Source organism: Hippichthys cyanospilos, chromosome 4 (genome assembly GCF_059441005.1).
Source record: "Hippichthys cyanospilos isolate Australia breed blue-spotted pipefish chromosome 4, RoL_Hcya_1.0, whole genome shotgun sequence".
In the NCBI taxonomy this organism is placed as follows: Eukaryota; Metazoa; Chordata; class Actinopteri; order Syngnathiformes; family Syngnathidae; genus Hippichthys; species Hippichthys cyanospilos.
The window spans coordinates 12394006-12416447 of record NC_142372.1 but is presented as its reverse complement, the minus strand read 5'-3'; the positions used below and the strand labels follow the sequence as shown (position 1 = coordinate 12416447).

The 22442-nt window shown below is 41.3% G+C and overlaps 1 protein-coding gene across 1 annotated transcript in view; it reads left to right on the top strand.

The window, feature by feature from the left end:
- The first annotated feature begins 5960 nt into the window (after positions 1-5960).
- Positions 5961-22442, top strand: part of gse1b (Gse1 coiled-coil protein b) — a 162456-nt gene continuing 145974 nt past the window's right edge. The window contains exon 1 of the mRNA XM_088412295.1: positions 5961-8324. Coding sequence (XP_088268421.1) covers positions 5961-8324 — 2364 coding nt within the window. The remainder of the gene's footprint in view (positions 8325-22442) is intronic.

Here is a 22442-nt window from a genome sequence, read left to right as displayed (position 1 = left end):
AAGTGCTCCCCGTTTGTTGTTCCTGAGCCAGAGGGCTTTTGACAGGACCCGTCCCAGGAGAGTCGTTACTCCGCATTCCTTTCCCATTATTCCAGGCATCCCTTTATGAGCAGCAACATCCTCTAATTCGTTTGGCCTTTCCTCTTGCCCCCGATGTTCTGTGTTTTTATCCTCATTACTTTGTGGTTATTAGCTGCCGCCGTTGCTCATGCTGAGGTGTAAGATGGCGATGGATGTCAACTCTGCTTTGATGCTCAGCTGCGTGTATGCATTCAACCAGAAATAATCAACTATTGGGCAATGGGCTTTGTTCAGCACTGAATGGTACTGTATATTAAAACTCATGTTAAAGAGATGTGAAACTGGTGAATGCCGCCTCGTTTCATTTTTTCTTCACTTGTATGTAAAGAAAAAAGAAAAAAATGAAAATTATATCAGTTGTTCAAGAAACATCCAATAGCACTGTGTCTCTCTTTTAATTCCTTTATATGTTCTGTCAATCTTCCTGTTTTCCTTCTTCTGGGTCTGTTCGACCTGAGAAAAGAGGAATGTTCTTGAGGAGCATGTCAAAACTTTTCAAGGTCTGGGGGAGAGAGGGAGCACTGGATCTCATGGAGCCTCAGGCATGTGAGAGGTGTCACATTGACTGACATGTACAAGTGAAAGTGAATCGGGTCAAACTTGTGTCGATTGAGTGCACACACACATTTAGGCTCCATTCAAGCTTTACTTCGAAAAGAAAGAGGAGAGGTCAACTACAACTGATATCACCCGGACCGCAACATTACTAGATTTTGATGTTCTCTATCGGGGCACTTCATTAAGATTAACTGCTTGAAAGAGAGCCACAATATGAGCTCCTCTAAAAATATAAAAAATCCGTTTTTGGTAAAGAAAAAAATAACAGCTTGTTTTATTGGCCCATAATAAAAATGAGTTTGACACCCTTGCTTTAAAGGGAAAGTTTTCTTTCCCTTGCTTTAAAGGGAACGTTTTCTTTCCACAATAATGTTTTATGTGCCTCCAATTGTCCAAACACAGCATTCTAATTAATAATTGATTTGTGGAATAGGAATGAGAGAGTGAATGTGAATTAGCAGCAACATCCACCTGTATTTATTTATCTCCCGGGTGGCCTTTTAGTCACTTGCTGTCAAGTATAAATGACATCACCGCTGCTCAGGACACACGTAGCAACTATTTACAGCTTATTTTATGACCATTATGTGACCACACTTAGAATACAGGCGAACGGTGATTGGTTCTTACCTGAGCCTTGAGCGACCGTGATGTCATTTTCAGTCAACAGCATGTGGCAAAATTGCCACCCACTGAGACAGGTAAAAATAGGTGGATTTTGCTGCTTGATTCACATTTCACAATTATTAACACAAGTATTAATCATAATATGAAAAAATAAAAGTTTACTTTCTCTCCCCAAGTGTACCTAAAGGTCTGACCACTGTGTTCAACGCACTTTAGCAAGATTGGCCTGAAAAAAAAAAAAAAATCACACTTTAAGTTGTTTGTTGGAAAAACAACTCAGCAGGAGAATATTGTCAAGCGCACATAAACTGGCCTTGTTTTCACTGCTGGAACCCACCCAATTGCAAGGTAACATTCTTCAGTCACACCTCTGACCTTGAAGAGAGGCAAGAAATCCTGCAGAAATAATTGAACAAATAAACAAGCAGGAGAAAGTCCAGGCCTTGATACAGAGGTTGAATTTTTCCCTCGTGTGTGAAGTGTGCGTGACACGCTTCATTGTTGCTGTGGGCCTAAGACAATCAAACACTTCAACGCATGATTTCAGAGAGGTCCACATTGAAACAATTAATGAGTATCAAAATCCCTTTTTGAACTCCTTCATTCCACCAGCTGGCCAGGTTGGGAACTGAACTGCTGACTTTTTGACCCAATCTACTTCCTGTGTCACCTCCCAGCAATGGCACATTTCTCACCTTCCTGCCTAGGCGGATGAAGAGCTGTGACTGGCAGCAAAGCTTTTCTGTTATTTCTGGCATCAAAATGGTCAGTGTCTGAGAACACAATGGTTTATACTAAAAACTCCGCAATGTAGGTTCAAGGTAGTCTCTTTCTCGTTAACAGTATTTTATTATGCTTTTTTTTTTAAACGCCAGCCTTCATTCTCAAAATGTCCACTAGATGTCCCTAAACTTGTCCTCCATTCTCACCTGATTTTATAGTTCCCAGATTCAGTCATCTGTTCCCAATGCAAACTAAAACCTCCTTTTGTTTGTGCTGGTCCCCTTCCTGTCTTGTCTGTCAGGTCGTTAATGTCCTCTCTAGCTGACGTTTTGCTTGGATCAACAATTTGCAAAGTTTTGCTTCTTTTTTTGTGGTGTTGTTACCCACGTTTCTTTCTTTCTTTCTTTTTTTTTTAACACGTTTGTTCAAGTGAAGTTTTAAAGAGGTGTTTCAGAAAGGTTCCAGGACTGGTGTCATAAAAGATCTGTATCAAACTCAACATGTGAAGTTTCCCCTTTCAGTATGGGCCAGATGATCCAGCAGCACATCTAAAAGGTGATCCTACAATATATGCTTCATTTAATCTGTGAGATGAAGTGATTTCCACCTTGACAACACGATTCCTTATAATGCCTTGAACATCCAACAGTTCCCTAGCCAAAAAGAAAATAAGAGTGCTGGAGCAACCTCTTTGAGCATTTCACCTGCATGATTATATATATAATATATATATATATATATATATATATATATATATATATATATATATATATATATATATATATATATATATATATATATATATATATATAAAAATATGATATATATATATATATATATATATATATATATATATATATATCATATTTTTTTTCCAAAGCTCAAGGGTTTTATCAAGGGGACCTATGTTTTAGTTGTGAACAACTTCACCATGGCCGTGATGACAGAGTTGAGAGGGAACTGAGAAGAATCCTCCAAGGAATGGATCAAGTCTGGGAAAGTGCATTCAACTTGAAGGGGATTACTTGGATGGGGAAAACGTGTACTTTGTAGCTTGGATTTACAACATCTTTTGTGATTCCTGGTATGTGAAGAGAAACTGCTGAAAGATCACTTTTTTTAACTGTAAGCTCTGATCAGAGGTACTTGTCAGGTCTGGTTTAGTGTATGTTCATAGAAAAAAAGGTTTTTGTTCAATTGTTGCATACCTTTTAAAGAATAGCCTACTGTTAATGTTTTTCTGTTGTTTTAGTTTTGTTTTAGCACATACTGGAATCTGTGAGGTAATGTATCCCAACATACAGATTCACTGCCTGTAAAACGTAACCTTCATGAATCCCTTTGGTTAATGTGAATGTGAGTCATCTGCACTTGTATTTATTTTTTTTTTCATCCTTTTCAAAACTCGGCCATTTGAAATGCATGATATTTAAAAACACCCCCCCTGTAGAGAAAAAGAAAGGTCTACATGACAGCATACATGATGACAGTTTGAACAGTGGCTTTTCAATGACAAGGCATGCACATTCAATATCACAATTGTAAAAAAAAATATATATATATATGTAATTAATAAATGCATCACGCTCATTTGTAATGTTCTTTGACCTTCTTACAGACACTTCTCCGATCCAACACATTACATTTTCCTTCCCACTGATGTTCAATACATGTCTCTTGTGTGGAGTATGAAGTCATTTTTCACAATGATAAACCAAAAATAACGTATCCCATATGACCATGAAAGCACCACATGTACACATTCAATATGCCTTAAGTAATCCTATGTGTGCAGAGTTCTCATGCACTGTCTGATATATTGTCCACCCTGGAACCAGGTGTATTTATGAGCTGTTGTCTTTATTTGAGGCCCTGACTATCAGAAACTAGCTTAAATCATATGGGCATGTGTAAAGCCAGGCATTTTTGTTGTATGTGTAGACACAGTTGGCATCTAATATGGCAAACACTAATTTAAGAGGATAAAATAGCATCAAATCACCATAAGTTGCATGTAAACACAATGAAGTAGAAGAATACAAGCAGGACTGAAACCAGACTGTCTGTTCGCATTGTCATTTAATCTTAATATGTCTTCTGCGAGGTGGACTGCAATGTCTGCACTCCTGTCTAGCCCAGTTCATCACCTGCTGATAAAACCCCGCAGTCAACAGTCTTTTATTTTTTTTAATTCAAATCAACCTTACTTCCTTGTTTCCAACTTTTGGTAACTTTTCATTGAGCCCTCATTCTCCCCATATATTTTGATAACTTTTCATTGAGCCCTCATTCTCCCCATATAAATGCATGGTTGCCTTATATTATTACATAGCCACAACAAATTGATGGATAGTTTCTTTTCAAATCAGAAACCTGTAAATTAGTTTATTAAACGTTTTTTTAATGATTTAATAGGAGGGACTGGTTAAAACAACAACAACAACAACAACAACAACACTATCTCAGTGTTAAAAGTCAAGACAATTTGTAAGATGCATGAAATGCTTTTGTGGGCCCTATCAATTCATGTCTCGGCCCAGATCTGGCCACTGGGCCATGAGGTTTACTCCTTTGCGTTCAAGTATGCAATTGTTTCATTGTAATGCATTGTACAGTAGTAGACACATTTCAAGAGGTGTGCATGAAGGAGATGGTGCAGTACCGAATTTTGACACTGGGAGGTGGTGTTGTAAAAATGACATGATTCTAGTTGGATCTTTATAATGGCTATAATTTAATGTAAATACAACATGACCCATGGCTGATTATTTACTTATTATTTATTTATTGGGAATATTTACATCAGGTTAACGACGGTTTTTATTTCTTCTACTATTCAAGTTCTACTGCTCAACTTCTTTGTTCTGTTTACTTTACTTGTGTGGCAGTATTAAGGATCAGACGGGTGTTTTTGTCCTGTTCGTTTTTTACGATGAACCAAAAACGAAAAAGATAACATGCAGTTGTCAATAAAAAAAGGCATTTTGTATTTTTTTTAAGGTTGTATTTTGGCAGCAGTGTCTTCCACTGTCATTATTAAAAAGATTATTATCCTTTTTTCCAGCAGTAAAAATCTTTTCTAGAATTAATTTGACGTCTCAATGTTTATGTTCAATTAATACCTTTATAAACAGATTTCATTCCTTGCTGTCATCTGAAAACGATATCAAATGTACTCTGGCTCTCAGGTATCGACCAATCACGGCTCAACTTGTGAATGTCACATGACCAATCCCAGACAACTGTGAGCAGGTTTTAGCCGATAATTGAGCCTGAGCATGTTATGTCATCTTCAGTATACATGTAGCTAAATGCGTTTTTAAATATATAAATTGTACAAGAAAAAATATCACGGTATCAAATTGATTATAGACAAATTTCCTGCTGAAAATGGTAAAATATTAAAAAAAAAAAAAACGCAAAATCCACGTCACTGTGAAGTGAACCACGCATGTTAAGTGGAAATCCCGTGCAGCTGTGTGTTGACGCACACCGGCAGCGTGTGTGCTCACAATCTCCCGAATAATAAATGTGGGGGAGGCTCTCCGCGAGAGGGGGTTGCCTTCGGAGGGGGGTGTCTCGGCGGGTGCCGTGAGTCTGGGATGGCGCTGAGTACAGTGTGAGCAAGTTCGCTGCCAAACTTTGTAGAGCGGAGGCATGGCAGCAAAAGTTCGCCGGGGAGGCTGAGTCGCGATTCCGCAGGGTTCCGCTGTCATGCCCCTTCTGGACCTCCCGCGTGAAATATATGGATTACAAACTTCAAAATCCTGCATGGACTGCTGTCTCGCGAAAGTGGATTCATCCGTGGGAGATCCAAGTGACCGCTTTGCTCCTTCGCTGCACGGTGCTGTAGTTTGAATGGATTGCCGTCTCTCTTATCATCCACTGGACTGAAATGCATTGCTTAACTTGGAGATAAGCGAGGAACCATGTAGCCTTGTGTCGGTTCTTTTTTTTTTTTTCTCCGCACAATGCATTCCCCCCGTGACAAGGAACTGGCGCTGTTATCTCGCAAACACCGACTCATGGCTGCGGCCATGCCCGACGAGGACAGCTCTTTGCCGGTCAACACTTCTCGGGCTGACCGCAACGGCCTGGGGGGACTGGTGCACTGTTTCGTATGTGGCAGCGGAGTAACAGCAGGGAAAGAGCTGAGGTTACAAGTGACCTATCAAAAGGAACGCTACCCCTTTTTCCCTTTCCTGCAGAACCAAGAGCCAGCTCCGGGTGCGAGCGAGCTGAGCCCGGAGGGTCACGCGCTGGTGTGCGCCGTGTGCTACTGCTTCCTCGCGGAGCAGTGGAACTCCTTCGAGAGGAGCAGGACGCCCATCGAGAAGCGCATGTACTGGCTAAAGCGACCCTACCAGTGCGACTCTCGCCGGGTCCCGCAGGAGTGGAACATCTCCTACGAGCTGGAGAGGAGGATCAGCACCGGTAGCCATAACTATGACGGGGGCGCGGAGTCGGACTTTTCATCCTTTTCTGACAACATTTCAGACCAGGAGATGGATGTCATGGACAGGAGCTGTACGAGTAAGGACAGATGCCCGAGACCAGCTGGTAAAACGCAAAGAGACGTTAGCAGGAAAAACAGTGTTAAAAACAGCCCCGATTCCCCACAGACACTTCCCCGATACGCTGTTGGGGTCTTCAGCGCACAGGGGTCACCCAAACCGGAAGGCTTGCTGCCTACTAGACGTCCACCCAAAATGATGAATAAAGTTTGTCAGTCATCATATTCTTTGGCAAAGTTTCAGGAGACCGCCCCCCAGCAGCGCCATGACAACCATTTCCCCAACACACCTGTGCTGGACAACGGGGTCATTATGCGCAACAGATCATGGCTGGAGGAAGGCAAAGCGAGACTTGCTGAGCGACGTCACATCCAACAGGGAGCTGACGACAGCTGTGCCTCACCCGGGTGTCCTCACCCTATCACCGGGAAATGCAATCGGGATGTGCCGAGAAGCAGCAAGTCAGATGATGAGGTTAACATCACAAGTGATGAAGACAGGGACGTCCACGGACGTAAGAATGTCAAACATTGTGGTCCTACCGGTGACCTTTTGACCCGAAAACTATTGCAGCACACTGTAGAGCCGACCGCAGACGTGTGCGTGTGCTTTATCTGTGGCACTGAGCTGGGTCCAGGTGGCAGTTATAAAGTCAGCGTTCAAAAGCAGGAAACGGCACAGGGGGAACCTTTCTTTCCCTTCCTGTGGCTTCACAGTGCCCCTCCAGGTGCATTACCAATCAGCTCAACAGGTGTGACTCTGGTGTGCGGCAGCTGTCACGCCTCACTCATGCAGCAGTGGCACAACTTCCAACAGGCTGACGTTCCCGTGCTTCAGCGGCTCTATGTTGTCCCTCTCAACCCGGCGTCCGCCACGCAGCAGGACAAACCCACCCAGCCGACAGATTGGGTCAAGGGTCGCTGTGAGGCCTGTTTCCTTTGTGGTCAGCAGTGCGGTGCAGATAAAGTAGTGCATGCGCAGGCTGGCGTGGGCAAATCTCGAGGAGTGATGTATTTTCCCTTCATCAACATGCTCCCCTGCCCACCTAACGCCCAGCCCATGAAGAACGGGCGTGTGCGCTGCTGTTCACAGTGCCTTGTCATCCTTGAGGACATCTGGAGTGCATATCTGCTTTGTCTTAACGAGGACCTCATCACCTCTGTTAGCTCCTTCCTGGTCAGGTACCACTCCGTCATGGCCATCGATGGTTTCGGACCTGTTTGCCCCCAGACGGGAGCGTCTTCTGAGCGCTCCGTGTCGGCGTGCTACTTGTGTGGATCGGAGTTATCACCCAGATGCGAGTTCCAGCTTCACGTCAATCCTCCTGGACGTTGTGGTGAGAAGGAGCCATTCTTCCCTTTCCTCACAGTGCACCCGCCTGCTCCCCGAGCCAAACCGGTGGATGCCACAGGCCTGGTGTCGGCCTGCGCGCTCTGCTACCACGACCTGCTCAGTCAGTGGGCCCAGCATGAGAGCAGAGGTCTGGGCCCCTCCACCTCCGGCTCCTTAAGCTCCCCTTGGGCCCGTCAATACACCTGCGAGGCCTTTGTGTGCTTCTTCTGCAGGCAGGAGCAACGCAGGCAAGGGCGAATGTGCACGGTCACTGTGGCGAGGCTCCCTGTCTTCCTCTATGCACCACGAAGCGCTCGCACGCTCCTGGTGGACGATGGAAGGAGGCTGACTGTTGGCTCATGTGTGGATTGTAAATCCATGGTGCAGGTGGGCCAGAGCGCGCAGCAGGACAGGGACAGGTTGGGATGTGAAGCCTCAGACGGGGAGAGAGAGGAACCGGAGTTAACCTCGCCACAGCCTGGACAACAGGTAGCTCAATTTTTACTTATTTCTTATAGTGAGGCTGTTGTCTTTGTTTAAATATGCTTTTATGCTTCCTGCTTGTCCTGTTTTGACCTCAGTATCAATCCTGATGCATGATGTATGCAATCGTGAAAGCGCTTGTGTTATTTGGTCATTTTTCCTGAAGTATCAAAATCTTGTGTAAAAAACTCATGAAGCATAATATGGTTGATGGCATGTGCGGTGGCCATATTGCTTTGGGATACAATAGTCAAAGGTGTACAGGGTACTGCACTCAAAGATGAGGAAAACAAGGTCCAGAAAGTAAAAACCATGCCACGGTTTGTCTTTAACCACATGTGCTTCCACTTAACTGCTGGGTTAATGAGCTCATTTGACTGCAGGTTGAGGAAAAGCACCTGTGACTTAATGGGACAGTGTGTAAGATTTCGACCGTTTTTCATGACGAAGGTGCTGCAGGTGCTGTAAGTGCTGCATTTACCATTGTCCGTAGCTATAACAAATATGGCCGCCTCCGGATAAGCGCCACCCCTCATGTAATATCATTTAATGATAACTAGATCTATGAATATATTTAAAGCATACTGTTGGTCATTACTTTTACTTTCTGTACCTGGATCGTCAATCCCTGACTACACATGTCACAAGATAAATGTATTAAAGTTACAAAAGATGCTTCAATAATATCGCACGAGTAAATATCATAGTGGAGCTGAATTTTAGTTAACAACAAGGTCAGTATCTTCCTGTTAGTCTTGGTGAGCATACTGGGCAGATTTATGTGTTTGTGTGTGACTGCCCTCTTCAATTTGAACACTTAACCATTTAAGCCCAAATTTTTCCTGGACATGAAAACATCCAAATCATATGCCATTGGTAACCCTTTGAAAGTATCAGGATCATTATGAAGTTCCTGTAGAGCTGGTTGATGAGCTGATCATTTGATTTAGGTGTGTTGCAAAAAGAGATTTGGAAAACATGCAGGACACAGGCCCTTGAGAACTGGAGTTTGTTTTTTGGGGCCTTAAAGGGTTAAGCACACTAACAGAATCCACCATTAGCTGGTGCACTAAAACAACAAATGAAAGTGTGTGTTTAGATGGTCTTTGCACGGTTTTTTGTTGCTGTTTCTTTTTAACCCTTTAAATGCCATGAATGAGAATTCTTATCTTTTAAATTAGTAATAACAATAATAAATCATAAAATTGTCATCAAGTATGTTTTTTTTGTTTTTGTTTTTTTTTTTAATGGAGGGTGGCTGGCACCCTTGACTAATGGTTATCTAATATAAGCCATTGAACAGTGTAGTGATAACTGTGACCATTGAATGGCGGTGTTTCCACTCTTACAGCACATATATTAGCTACATGCGATTCAAAGTAAGAGATGGAAATCTATCTTTCAAATTATACTACTCATATTTACATAGACATAGCATACAGTTTTCTGTATTACTGCATACAAAATAATGGTACTTAAACTTTACTTTAATACCGTGTGTGCAGGCATGCAAATTAGATGTGCAATGGTTAATCACCAACAAATCCATAATCCAACTAAATTGATCATTATTCTTGATGATCAGGGATGTAAAATTGTCAAAACCACTCAATTTTAGCACCTTGACAGTCAATATTCAGATTTATTTATTTGTATGGGAAAGAAGACTGATTATCATAGAGTTGAAACAAAAAAAGTCATTTCCAAAATTCATCTTATATCTGAAAAAGACAAAAAATGTTGTAACACTGATCGTGACAAAAATCGTAGGCCAGAAATACCTTTGCCATCTTGATTGACAAAAAGGAATTGTTGTGTGAGAGATACAGATGTGCTTTTCAGGAAACTATTCAGTACATTCTCCCTTAAAAAAATACCTCCCATATTTCACTCTAGTGCTTATTTTGACCATGTTTTAATGTCACTCCTCCATCAGTAAAACTTGTAAAATCTCCATCCTGCTGTTTTAAAGCTGAGGGTGGAGAATGCAAATGGGAGCCAGTGGGGCCGTACAAGGGCTTGTGATGTTTTAATGAAGCGCCGAGGAGCCTGGAGACCGCCGCCAGTTGGCCTCGTGAACGGCTCTCTCATGCAAACAGTTACCGACCGTACGGCCTCGCAGGACATAAGACAAACATCTGTGGATGCCATTCGCACTCGGCAATCTCAAAATGGAAGCACGCTCGCGCCAGCTGTCGGGAGCTGTCCACCTCATTTTCTATCTGTCCCTTAAGATACCGCCACTTTTGCACTTCCTTGGGAGTGATTATACAGAAAGGCAACACATATCTACAACCACTTGTTTATTTTTGCAGCGCCTGTTGTTGTTAGCCTGGACATGCGGTCACACATTCTCGGATGAGCTCATAGGGGGTACTCCTAATATAGACTCTAATTATGGGACCAGCTTTCGCCCATTGAGACTGAGGTGTGGTATGGGAGAAGTGTCATGGGTGGAAAGGTTTCGGGTGATCATTTTGGAGCGGCCTCCTTGCAGGTGGCGGAGCTGCTTTTGGCCTGTGTGAGCTAATGACCTGTATGAAATGGCAATGTATCTGTTGGGAAGTATTTTTGTTTGTGTGAATGAAAGGCAGGGTGGCAGGAAACAGGTGTCCCCTTGGTTTTCTCTTTGACAGGGTGTGTAATGGCTGTTGTAGCTTGAGGTGAGATTTAATCGGATCATGTTGAATATGTACTGAAGAACCAGTAATTAACCTTAAAGAATACCAGTGGTGTACATTGGTGTTATATGGAAGCAGGGGTGCTCTATAGTACTCGGAATGCATTATAGCTCTTTTGAAGGGCTGTGTTTTCCTGGACTGTTTATGCAAGCGATGCATAAAGGATGGGTGCGACCTAACCTATCACACTGTATGAGTGTTTCAGAAATGAGTGTGTTGTGACTGCAGTTCTAGTATCCTGTGTACAGGGTCTTTTCTGTCACAGGAAAAACATGCCAGCCTTTTCACAGCACCGCCAAGCAAGATTTACAGCGTAGCGGCAAAATGAGGGGGAGGTCAAAATTACACATGGGATCAGGAAGTGAAGCTGAAATGGGATATAAACAAATTAGCTAGCGTGAACAATTGGAAGTAAAAGAAGAGAAACATTAAGGGCTGTGATGGGATTAAAGGGGTATTTAGAGCATTCAGAAGAGGAATGAATCACACTTTAATTAAGTCACAAAAATAACAATGTTATGATTAAAGTACCCTGTATTGTCAATGGAAGAGGCCTGTCAGATTGCTTTGAATTTCACAGCAAACTCTCAAGCATAGCAATGACAAATATGTTATATTCAGGCTGTGGTTTAACTGTCTATGCTTTAATTACTCACTCCCAATAAGCATTTGTCAAAAGTCAATCCTGCATTTTTTGCAAATTGGATTTAACGTATCATATGTTGTAGTTGAATACGAGTAGCTCCAGAGTTTGTTTTTCTGTTTCCCGACTCAATGAAGGCCCCTACACTAGGGGTGCCCAAGTCTGGTCCTTGAGAGCCTCCTTCCAGCCTGTTTTCCGTGTAACCCTCTGCCCGACGCTATACACCTGTACACGTACTTGAGAAAATGGAAAACTGAAAAAAAATGCTCTGATACTATTTACATGAAACCATTTGTCGGGTGGAGTAGACCCACGTTAGCCGTATAGACTCACTTATGGCAAATACAGATAACAACACTTTGTGAGCCAACTGCAAATTAAGATGGGCAAAATGGAAAAGTTATAACTGCATGTGTGGTGTTTTTTTTTTTTTTTTTTTAATTTGGAGTGAAACGTTACAGCAAACACTGAAAACAGACACAACTAGTATGGATTTCCAATCCTTGTAATTACATGATTAATAATTGAACTTGGTTCTCAAATTACGTTTTTCATCCTAAGTTTAAAAGAGTCTCAACTTCCTGGAAAGCGAGTAAGAGCAAGTACTCGAGTAAGCTCATTGAGTTTGAATCAAAGGCGTCCAGCTGAGATGTTTTGTTTTCACTTCCTGTTGCCACAGAAAGGAATTCCATTGAGAGCAAAGAATGAAAAAGGAATTAGCATGTCACGCTGCTGCTGCTCTGGTTTTGTTGTGTTTCCCCCTTGGCATTAAAGTCATGAGGAGACAATGGAATTAAAATGGCATTGAGGGGCTTGACGTCACAGACTTGAGGGCCAGGATGTCGTTCGGTTTGTACGTGTAAAATATTGACCTTTTGATCCTGTAGCGCAGCGGTGGGCAGTTAATTTTCCCAGGGGGGAACGTGACTAACTGGTACAGTTGTGAGGGCCAAAAACCTCAAACGTGTTCAATATTAACCATTCACTGCCATTGACAGTCAACTGCGTCTTGAAAGATCCATTTTTATCGAGCCATTGACAACTATATAAATCAAAAATCCATTTTAACTGAGCTGGCAGAGAATTCGTAGTTAATATGCTGAGTGATTTTATTGTCGGTGAAACAATTATTTTTGCTGTTGGTGCATTCATGCTCTCTGGCCTACATTGAAAAATGTTCAAATCCAGTTGAATGGAGAATGATGACAAGAGCATCTGAGAGAGAGTGTTCTGGCATCAATGGGTGGATATCCTCCTATGACCCAGCCTATTTATTTGTGTTCACTGTTATGGACATTTGTTTTTGCTCTATATCTTTTAAGTCATCCAGTCTACCCTGCAAAGGAGATCCTGGCTTTTGCAATGATTTCCTGTGTGGTTGTTTGGGATGCAATTAACATTGCTGTCATGATCAGACAACATGGATATATTCGCAGACACAAATGGCTATGCTGGGTCTCAGGGGGATATGATAAAACAGAGGTGATATTGGCTTATATAAAGCAGTTATTGTCACTGTCAGTTTGTTCTGTTTAAATAGTTTTTCTTTTTACATAATAATTACTATAATTCTATTGTGATGGAAAAAAATACCCATAGGGTTTCACAGAAGCTCATAGTGCAGTAAGAGTTTTCATCAAGTTTTAATCAAGGTGGAGTAGTGCATAGCTCGCCTGCCTCATGGATCTGAGGTACAAGGTTTGAATCCAGTCTTTCTGTGTGGCCTTATCATGTTCACTCAGTCTTGCTTCTACATTCCAAAGACTAGTTGTGTCACTGAAGATTCTAACCTTTTATAAATGTGAATGTAGGTGCAAAAGGTTGTCTGTGTTACCCGTCTTTGGTGTTATCTAGTCTGTGAGCTAAGGTACAACTCACCTGCAATCCTAATGAAAATTAAAAGGTGAGGAGACTGTATGTATACCGTTTGTGCTCCTACACAGAAACAAATTTGCACAATCCTGTACTTCAGAAACCAGGAAGTGGCCAATTTACAAATTATGTTTTTCCCTGTACATAAATATAATAATGGCTTGGCTATATGAAAATAAGTGCAAAATAGAGCACAATCAATCGGCTAACTCAGAGGTAATTCCTTCACTAAATGATTTATAACCAGTTTTCATAATAAATTGAGATCTGGTTTGTTTTAAAATTGTCCAAATCCCTGTTATTTCTACCTCTCGCCACTAAATAAACACCTGTTTCTGTGGTCCCACTACTATCTTTGTGTTGAATCAAAATAAAAGTAGTGGTGTCAAATGAACAGATTAATTTTGTTCTATTCATTCCACTTATTAAAGTGTTTTTTTTTTTAAATCAAGTTAATCAAATTTTTAATTTTCTAAGTTTATGCTTTCTGTATGCTGATTAGATCCGTTTTCACGGATCGGGCAACTTGGCTTATGTGGTTGGCGGTTGGAAAACAAAGGTCAATCGCTCGCTAAAATGGACACTGATTGGCTGTCATTGTGCTTGACATAATCTGAGAGGCTCCTGTCGTTGGTGGGAGAGCAAGTTCAGAATCAGAAGGAAGATGTGAAAATGCAAGAGCATGTGAGAGTTGTCAGTCCAATTAATTGGAAATTTAACTTACAAAAAAAACAAAAAACCCAACAGCACCTTTGGTAAAAGTAGTGATATGCATTCTTTGTAAGATAGAGCTTGCTTACTACAGAAGCATTTCAAATTTAGCTTACCCTATAAATACAATGCACCCAACTGCAACAGCAGCCAATGAATGGGTGGAGGAATTAATTACAGATTTTAATTAATCTCTGGATGTTTTAATCTGTTGACATGCAGACATCTGCTTTTACTTTGGGGGAGGGGATGTTTGCCCATTTTCTCCAAAGTGTTAAAGGCCCAACTAGTAACTTAATATTTGTTTACCAGTACTTATTTTGTTGCACTGTTAATGCCTTGTTTTTTTACATATATAAGGATGGAAAATTTTGCTTTTATTTATCCAATTTTCTTTTAATTGCCAAAATAATCATCTGATTAATCGATTAGTAGAGTAAGCACGAGTTGTAGCCCTTACCTAAAACCATCCCAAGGAGAATTAAATGTTTGTACTTAAGATATAAACCATTTTTAAAAAATGTTCACCTAGCTAAATGCCCACTTAATATGAAACATTAGGCTAACAAATTTGCATCAATACTTGCAATACTAATTTTTAAGTGGTAATTTAACCTTTTCACTACTGATTCTTTTTTTTTTCCCTAAAAAATAAAACTTATGGTATATATTACTTGTTTAGAAATTTAGGATACTTGGAAATTTAGTTAATAAATTTCCACTTCCATTTCCTCCAAGAAACTGGGACTGTATATCCCATATTCCACGATACTTGTACAAAGAAAAAAATGTGCCAGAGACGTGAAAATGATCAGAAAATGCCTACAATACATAATAATCAGTGCAATCTATCGTAGCAACACAACCTACCTTTTTTACAGTCGGCCCAGCACTGGCTTGTTGTGTATGGAAAAGTTGCTAAATGCCATTAGACTCTGTAGATAGATGTGTAATGAACCACTGGGATGCAATTTCATCTTATTGCTACGATTCTTCTACCCAATGCAATTTATTTCATTTTTTGAAAAGCTGTAGGAAGCTTGGTCCCAATGGGAATGAAAGGGTTACACGCAATTGGCACGGCAAGATCATTTTGACAGCAATATTAACTGATGAATACCATTTTTGTTGCAATTTTAAGGCATAATGGTATTATTATATAGCATTATTTGGTGTCTGCAAAAAAACCCAAAATAACGTATGGGTACCCTGAAATATTGATTCTCTAAGTATCTCAATTGCATAAATTTGGCACAACGAGCCGAGCATGATGCATTAGAAGGTGAGCCGATGCTTAAACTTCAGGCTGTTATGCAGTGCTCCTCTAAAATGTAGTCTTGTGTTTTACAGTTGTAAACCAGGTTTAACTAGTGTAATTATAGAGGACGGAGTGCAAAGAAACTACAGCTCTTTGCTCTCCTTCAGCTGCCCTTTTACCGTAACACACACACACACGTATGCAAACCTGCCCTGACACGCACGTCAAATATATAATCTTTGATCCGCATCTAAATTCACAACAGCTGGAAGTGTGTTTTTGCGCACGTGTGTCTGCCAGGTGGTCGGCAGCAGTGGCAGGTGTCTGCTCTTGTGCTCTCAAACGCAGCTGGATTGTGCCACAGCTGTTAGTGTGTGTGGCTGGTTGGGTGAATGCACGCGCGTGTGGTCACAGTAGCCACTATTGCTGCTATTTTAAACGTGTAACGTATGCGTCTAGCTCTTACTACGTCTTGCTATACTTTTCTTTTTTTTCCCCATATGCTTCAGTTCCGTTCTTTGAATCACTTGTCCCTTTATTCCCTTTCATTGTCAGCACTGATAGTTCAAAATGGATGGAAGAAGACTTCAACCTGCTGTCAGATGGAGTCCCAAATAGCATGTAGTGGACTAAATACGTAACTGACCAGACGTTAGATTTGTTTACTTTCTTCCCGTCAAACAATCATAAGAGATAATCATCTAAAGCCGTCATCTTTAGGGATTTTATTTTGGCTCAAGAAGTCATTCCCTTCTTGGATGACTCTCTCCTTCCATTAGCATCCCCTATGGCGATGACCTCACCACCCCCTCGTACAGACCAACCACCTGGTCTCTGACAGGCTGCTCCAGCAGACAGCTGGGAAGTCTGACAGACAGTTTTTGGACTGAGCTAGATGTCAGAATGTAGTATGCAGTTTCAGCACAACCTTTTTTAGGGCGCACACCGTGTGCTAGTCATATTTTCATTCACCTTGAACCATTCTTTTGAATGTTCGATCCTGGGGTTCTTTTAAATACATCAGGAAATGTACTACCAACGCACTCGCCAATGATGGAATAACCTGTTGAGTTGCTATTGTGAGGGCGTCAGGAAACCTCATCTATTTTGTTTTGATTGAAATGATAGCTAAGCGACCGCAGAAAACCAGAGTACTACGATACCCTCAGAGGCTTGCGTCACATTCATTTTGACCTGATAAATCTGTCACACAAGGTCAGTCTGAACGCACTAGAACTAGTGACCTCTTTTGCATTACACTGGCATGCTCCCCTGTTAAATACATAATTACAACTAAGACCTTTCTCAAAGTTATAAAGCTGTTCAGGCTTTCTTAAGATGGTCACACTCTTCACATATTAAGATGTTTGCGGCTGCCTCGTTTGACTGAATCAGGGTTGAGTCCAGGATGCATTTTGGGGGATTTCTAGCTTGTCAGAAATTTGGTCAGCCCTGACAATGATCTCATGAGGTTGAAACAGGGTTACTTAATTTTTCAAACTCAGAGCCTTTTTCCGTCACTGGGTCGGCACAAAGTGAATTTAAAAAGTACAGTGTGATCTGTCAGTTTGTTGCTCCCAAGCGTTTGGTGTACTGTTTGAGCACTTATTTGTAGATTGCAATTTGAAAACAGCACTTTTAGAAATATAGTTTTTGACCAGCTTTAGGTTTTTAAACCTTGTGAAAAAATGTGGTCCAGATTTACTTAGCTTTTTATACCTCTACATGAAAGTTAATGCATTATATTTTGATAGCTATTGGTGTGTTTTTAGCCAAATACAGCGGTGCCTGCCTGAAGAGTTTAATATGATTTAAATTTAAAAAGTAAAATTTGTTCCTTGACCACACACTTTTCCAGCAACCAACCTCCCACTAGCTAGTTTATACAGGTATATGTATGCTAATTGGCATAATCAGAACCTCATCTAGCTAAAAAACAAGGCCAAAACCACACAAGACTTCTTTATTATATATTCATCAACATAACATCACCCAACTATTGAAAGGGGAGAGCAACGTAGACAGAACATCGGGATTGAAAACGGCAGAGGAGTATGTATATTTTATTTCTATGACCTTTTTTTACAGCATTTATACAGGTTAATGGTCTAAGCAGAAAAAAACCCAAGTGCATCAAGATAGATTGATAGATGTCTTTATTGTTACTTCACATGACAAGAACAAATCAATTTTCCTGGAGTCAGATCATGATCTTTGAATCCAACAGGTGGGACATATGTTTTTTTAATTCATTTTACTTGAGTTCACTTGTAAGGTTTTAATTAACACATTTTTTCGTGTTCTGATGATCGTTTCCATTGGTGCTTGACTCCCACTGAAATGACTACGCCATGAATCAGAAATACACAAATATAGTGTCTCCATCTGTGCGACAGATAGATGCTGCACATGCCTCCCAAGTGCCTTTTGTTATTTGTTCAAGGCCGCAGTCATGTAGCCAGTTTAGGAGGATTACTATTGCTCTTATCGGGTGGACTTGACCTTAATGAGTCTGAAAAATAGCAGCAGGGTCAGGGGGGAGATTTTCGACATGTCAGTTTAAACATGATAGATCAAGAAAAATCAAAGTTCCGTCTCCAATTGACATCAATTATGAAAGCTTAAGTTGTTTGGGAAGCACAGAGAGGAGGCTTCAATATGTTTTTATGTTCCTCTTCTTCTCCACTGGGTGCAATAAAAATAGCTCTTGGCGCATCATGCTTGCTGTCGGAGGGATTCTCCTCGCTCCCTTCTCTCACTTTCCCCCACCATCTTTTTTTTTTTCTTGCCCCCTCATACAATCCTCCCCTCTTTTGTCCCCTTTTGCCCCCCCTCCTACTCCCCCCCCTTCCGCTTCATCTCTCCCTGTGGTATTAGTGGGGCCACATGTTGCTGGCCTCTCCTGGTGGTGTGAGCCCCATGGCAGGCTCTGGCTCCAGGCTGACGCGTAGTTCGGTGTGAGTGTGTCTGCCCACGGGTTCGTTAGTGTGAAAGTGTGTGTGCGTGCGTGCGTGTGTGCGGCGGCTAACACGGTAACCTGATAGTGGTGTGGCTGAGCAGTGCAGAGTGGAGCAGTGCTGTGATTTATCCCGCGGGCCCAGCAGATGGCTGCAACAGGAGTTTGTTTAAGTTTGCTTCAGAGCCGGGCAAGCGGCCAGGAGCATAGCGAGGGCCTGCCAGAAAAATGTTCAGTGACTCTGGATGCCTAACCACACTACTCCCTCTTGTAGGAACCCCCCCCCCCCCCCCCCCCCCCCCACACACACACACACACACACACACATGCACCCCCGTCACACACGTACACACAAACTATTGCAGACTTGCTGTCGCTATTCTCCTTTTACCCCTCTCTTATTTCTTTTTCCTCCCATCTGTTTCACACACATGCTTACATGGGATTGCACACACACTCAGGTACACGCACACACGCACACGCAAGCACACACATGGTTCTGTCTGCAGCATCCCTGCTGCTGCTCGGCTCTCACATCTCAGAAGGGGGTATACATGATTGCAGACGTGTTCATTCTGCTGGAGGCGCCTTAATGCAACACTTGGCAAAGCAGAACAGCCACAACAGTGCAGTTTAAGGTCTTAATGTGCACACTTGGTACAAATTATTTTTTTCTGACCACTGTGTGAACACTACTCTGGTTTTCTTTCATTGTAGTTCACATCAGGGTTTTTTGGAGATTAAACTGAGCGGGGTGTAGTTCCAGTTATGATCATTTGCATACATGCATATGCCTCGGTCCATATTGGCCCAGACACATATTAAATATTTGCATGTAATTTGATTATTTATTTGCTTTTTAAAATCATACGTACCACTAAAATCTAAATAAAGACACAGGAAGTCTTTGATATTACATGAAATAATACAAGGTTCACTCTGAACTGAGTAATTGTGAATGTGAGTGATTTGCTCTTATCTGCGATAAACGAAGTTTGCGCTCCACTTCTCATGATTTTGCACCACATTTATATCTTTTAGAGCCAAAAGTCAATGCGGTGTCCCTTCGGCAGCCATGATGAACTGTATGTTCTATTTTTAAACCACGCATACAAAATGAACAGCAGTTAAGTCATCATTTCCGAAGTCACATCAAGTCCCCAGCCACGAATATCCAAGTCCAAGTTAAGTCTCAAGGATTTTTGTTGCTGTGATGTCGAGTAACAATTACCAATAGAATTGACTATAGTCAAGTCTTAATAACTTGGGCCAACTCAGCTCAAGTCGCAGTGACCGGATCAAGTCGCAGTCACTCAAAGCCCTCGTAGTCCAGTGCTATAGTATGTTCTCCTTAAGGAGGAGGAGAAGGAAGGAAGAACACAATACAGCATTTTTTTTTTTTTTTTTTAACAGCTTGCACTAGTGTTTTATGCTCTCCCTTCTCTGTGTTTTGTTAATCGAGTTTCAGTTTGAATTAACCTCCATACTGATTAAAGCTGTATGTTTGTACCCCATCCTCCAAAGTTCTTGCAAGAACAGGCATTTCAGTAGACATTTAAAAAAAAATCAGTGTGACTGGATTGTTTTGTGAGCTGACGGAGCTACTAAGTCACCCAGATTTATTTTATTTTCCAAGTTTGTCTTTAATATAGCAATAGCAATGATATAGTAGGAACCACATGACAATTATGTTTTGTGCTTAAGTACAATAATCCTTTGTGCTAGTTGCTATAGTAACCACAGCTGGTTATCCTCATTCGTGCAGTCGTTGAAATTGCGACCCCAATCAACATGTATTATTCCTGTGATGTTAGAAGAGACTTCTCTTGTATGACATGGCCTCTATGGCCTCTCACATATCTTTTTGAAAGCCTCTTCAAACGCACACGAGTGTCACATCAAAAGGGAGACACAGGAGACAGGTGAAGCGAATTCATATCCGCCTGCAGCTCTTGGAGCAGCAGGAAGTGAGGGGTCATAGGTTGGGTAACTTAGCAGCCCGCTAATGAATATTTATTTGTCAAGGTCAGTCTCTGTGATCTTGCCAGGTTTATTGCCTCGACAAGTATGCTCAGTGCTTTAACGTATAGTATATTTTAAGTGGGGTTACTACACACAAATATGGACGATTGGGCTAAATGTAACAACGTTCAATATTTATGATATCGAAACGGGGTGACAGACTAGCTGCTTGTGACATGGAAAAGAATGATAGCCATTTTGGAAGTGACCACACTCTTGCTGCAAAATAGAGGAGCAGCTCATTGTGTTGAATGTTTGAATAACGGGTCTAAACAATGTGACTAATCATGAACATGACAAGGAAAAAATTCTAGCTGCATTGAAGTTACTATAAAAGCTAACATTTTAACCCTTTGCACAACATTAAAGCCACCATTTTTTTGGGCAACTGAAGTGCGAAAATACTGCATATATCATTTTCGTTTTTCATTCACATGTGTTAAGAATACAACTATAATGTGTTGCATTTATGAAACTAATAAACTGCTACAGGGAAAACCTTTTAATCATACATGTAACAAAATACACTTCTAAAACAGACGCTTGATTGAGGCAAAATTGTCAACGTTTATTTTTGACTAATTTACGACTAGATATTTTAAAACTTTCTTTAGCCTAACACTTGACAAAAATGTAAACAAGTACTTGGGGTTTGAATGTCTGTATTAAAAAACAAACAAACATGAAAATGTGTCTTTAGGCTTGAAAGTGTTAATGCTGAAATTAAATAATCTACATGTAGGGAAAATTGTCTTGTTCTACATGCTGGCGTAATAATGTTGCTTGTGGAGTGTGCGGACAACTGTCAACTTGGATAAAAATGAATATTTTCATTGAGGAGTGCAAAATAATAATAAAAAAAGATGCGCAAAACATCTTGGCAAAAGGTCCCCACTTTGAAGACTCTAAAGCATGTTTTGATCAACTTTTTTTTTTTTTTTTGCCTTGCCATCTAATATTAAAAATTAGGACATTTTTCAATTATGAAACAAAATTGTAATTACATGGTAGTTAAAAATTTTGACTGGTGATTTTTTTTTTGCTGCTGACTGTGTACATCAGGGCTTTGGTATGCATCATATGTTAAGATTTTTTTTCATGTCATGTTTGGGGTTCCTTGCATTTAAAAATGTTCTGTGTGTATTCCACACTGATAGGTAGGACGTTTTGTCCTCATGATCCTGAACAGCTCGATTTATGTATGAGGATGTTGAGGAGCATCTTGGACATTTATATTGATCAGACCAAACATGAAATGCCCCGCTGCACACCTTTCTTCAGTACCAACACGCCAAGCTGTTTTATGGAGTGTCACCTAGCTGGTCGGTGGCCTAGCACTGCATTACTCTGCTGCGTTTCTGTTTGATCGCCGTGATAGGCCATAAAACCCGACAGACAGCATCGCTTGATTGGCCGCCATATGTCAACCTGTGGACCTGCTGAAACCGTGGGAACGTGTGTGTTTGTGATTTTGAGCGTGTGCTACATGACGCGGGCATCTTGGTGCAAGTACATGATGGGCTGCTCAACTGTCCAGCCTGCTGACCTTGTGACCTCAGGCACTCTGTGATGAGGTTGTCTCATATTACATCGGGCCTAATGTTCTCTGTCTGCCAGCATTAGAAGAGGATGGTGTAACCTCTGACGTTTTCTCACAGCTCAGTGATGGGTGATGGTCTTCTGTCCGACACGTTCTTTGGCTCCAGATCGGGTGCCTCACTTGTATTGCGAATCAGTCCTGTACAATAGACCCAGTTGAGTGATCAAACAATTAAGAATTCCACCTACATTTTAAGCGTTAAATATACACCTGTTGAATGGACCCCTTCACCGTCTCTGGGCCTCAACGAGTCCTCGATATTCACGCCTAAGTTTTAGTTTGCAGACCCCTGTCCTAATCAGTTCAACCATTACTTTGTCACTGGTATGCTTCTGTGGTTGCATTGTAAAAAATAAAATTTCCAAAGAAACATTTACATAA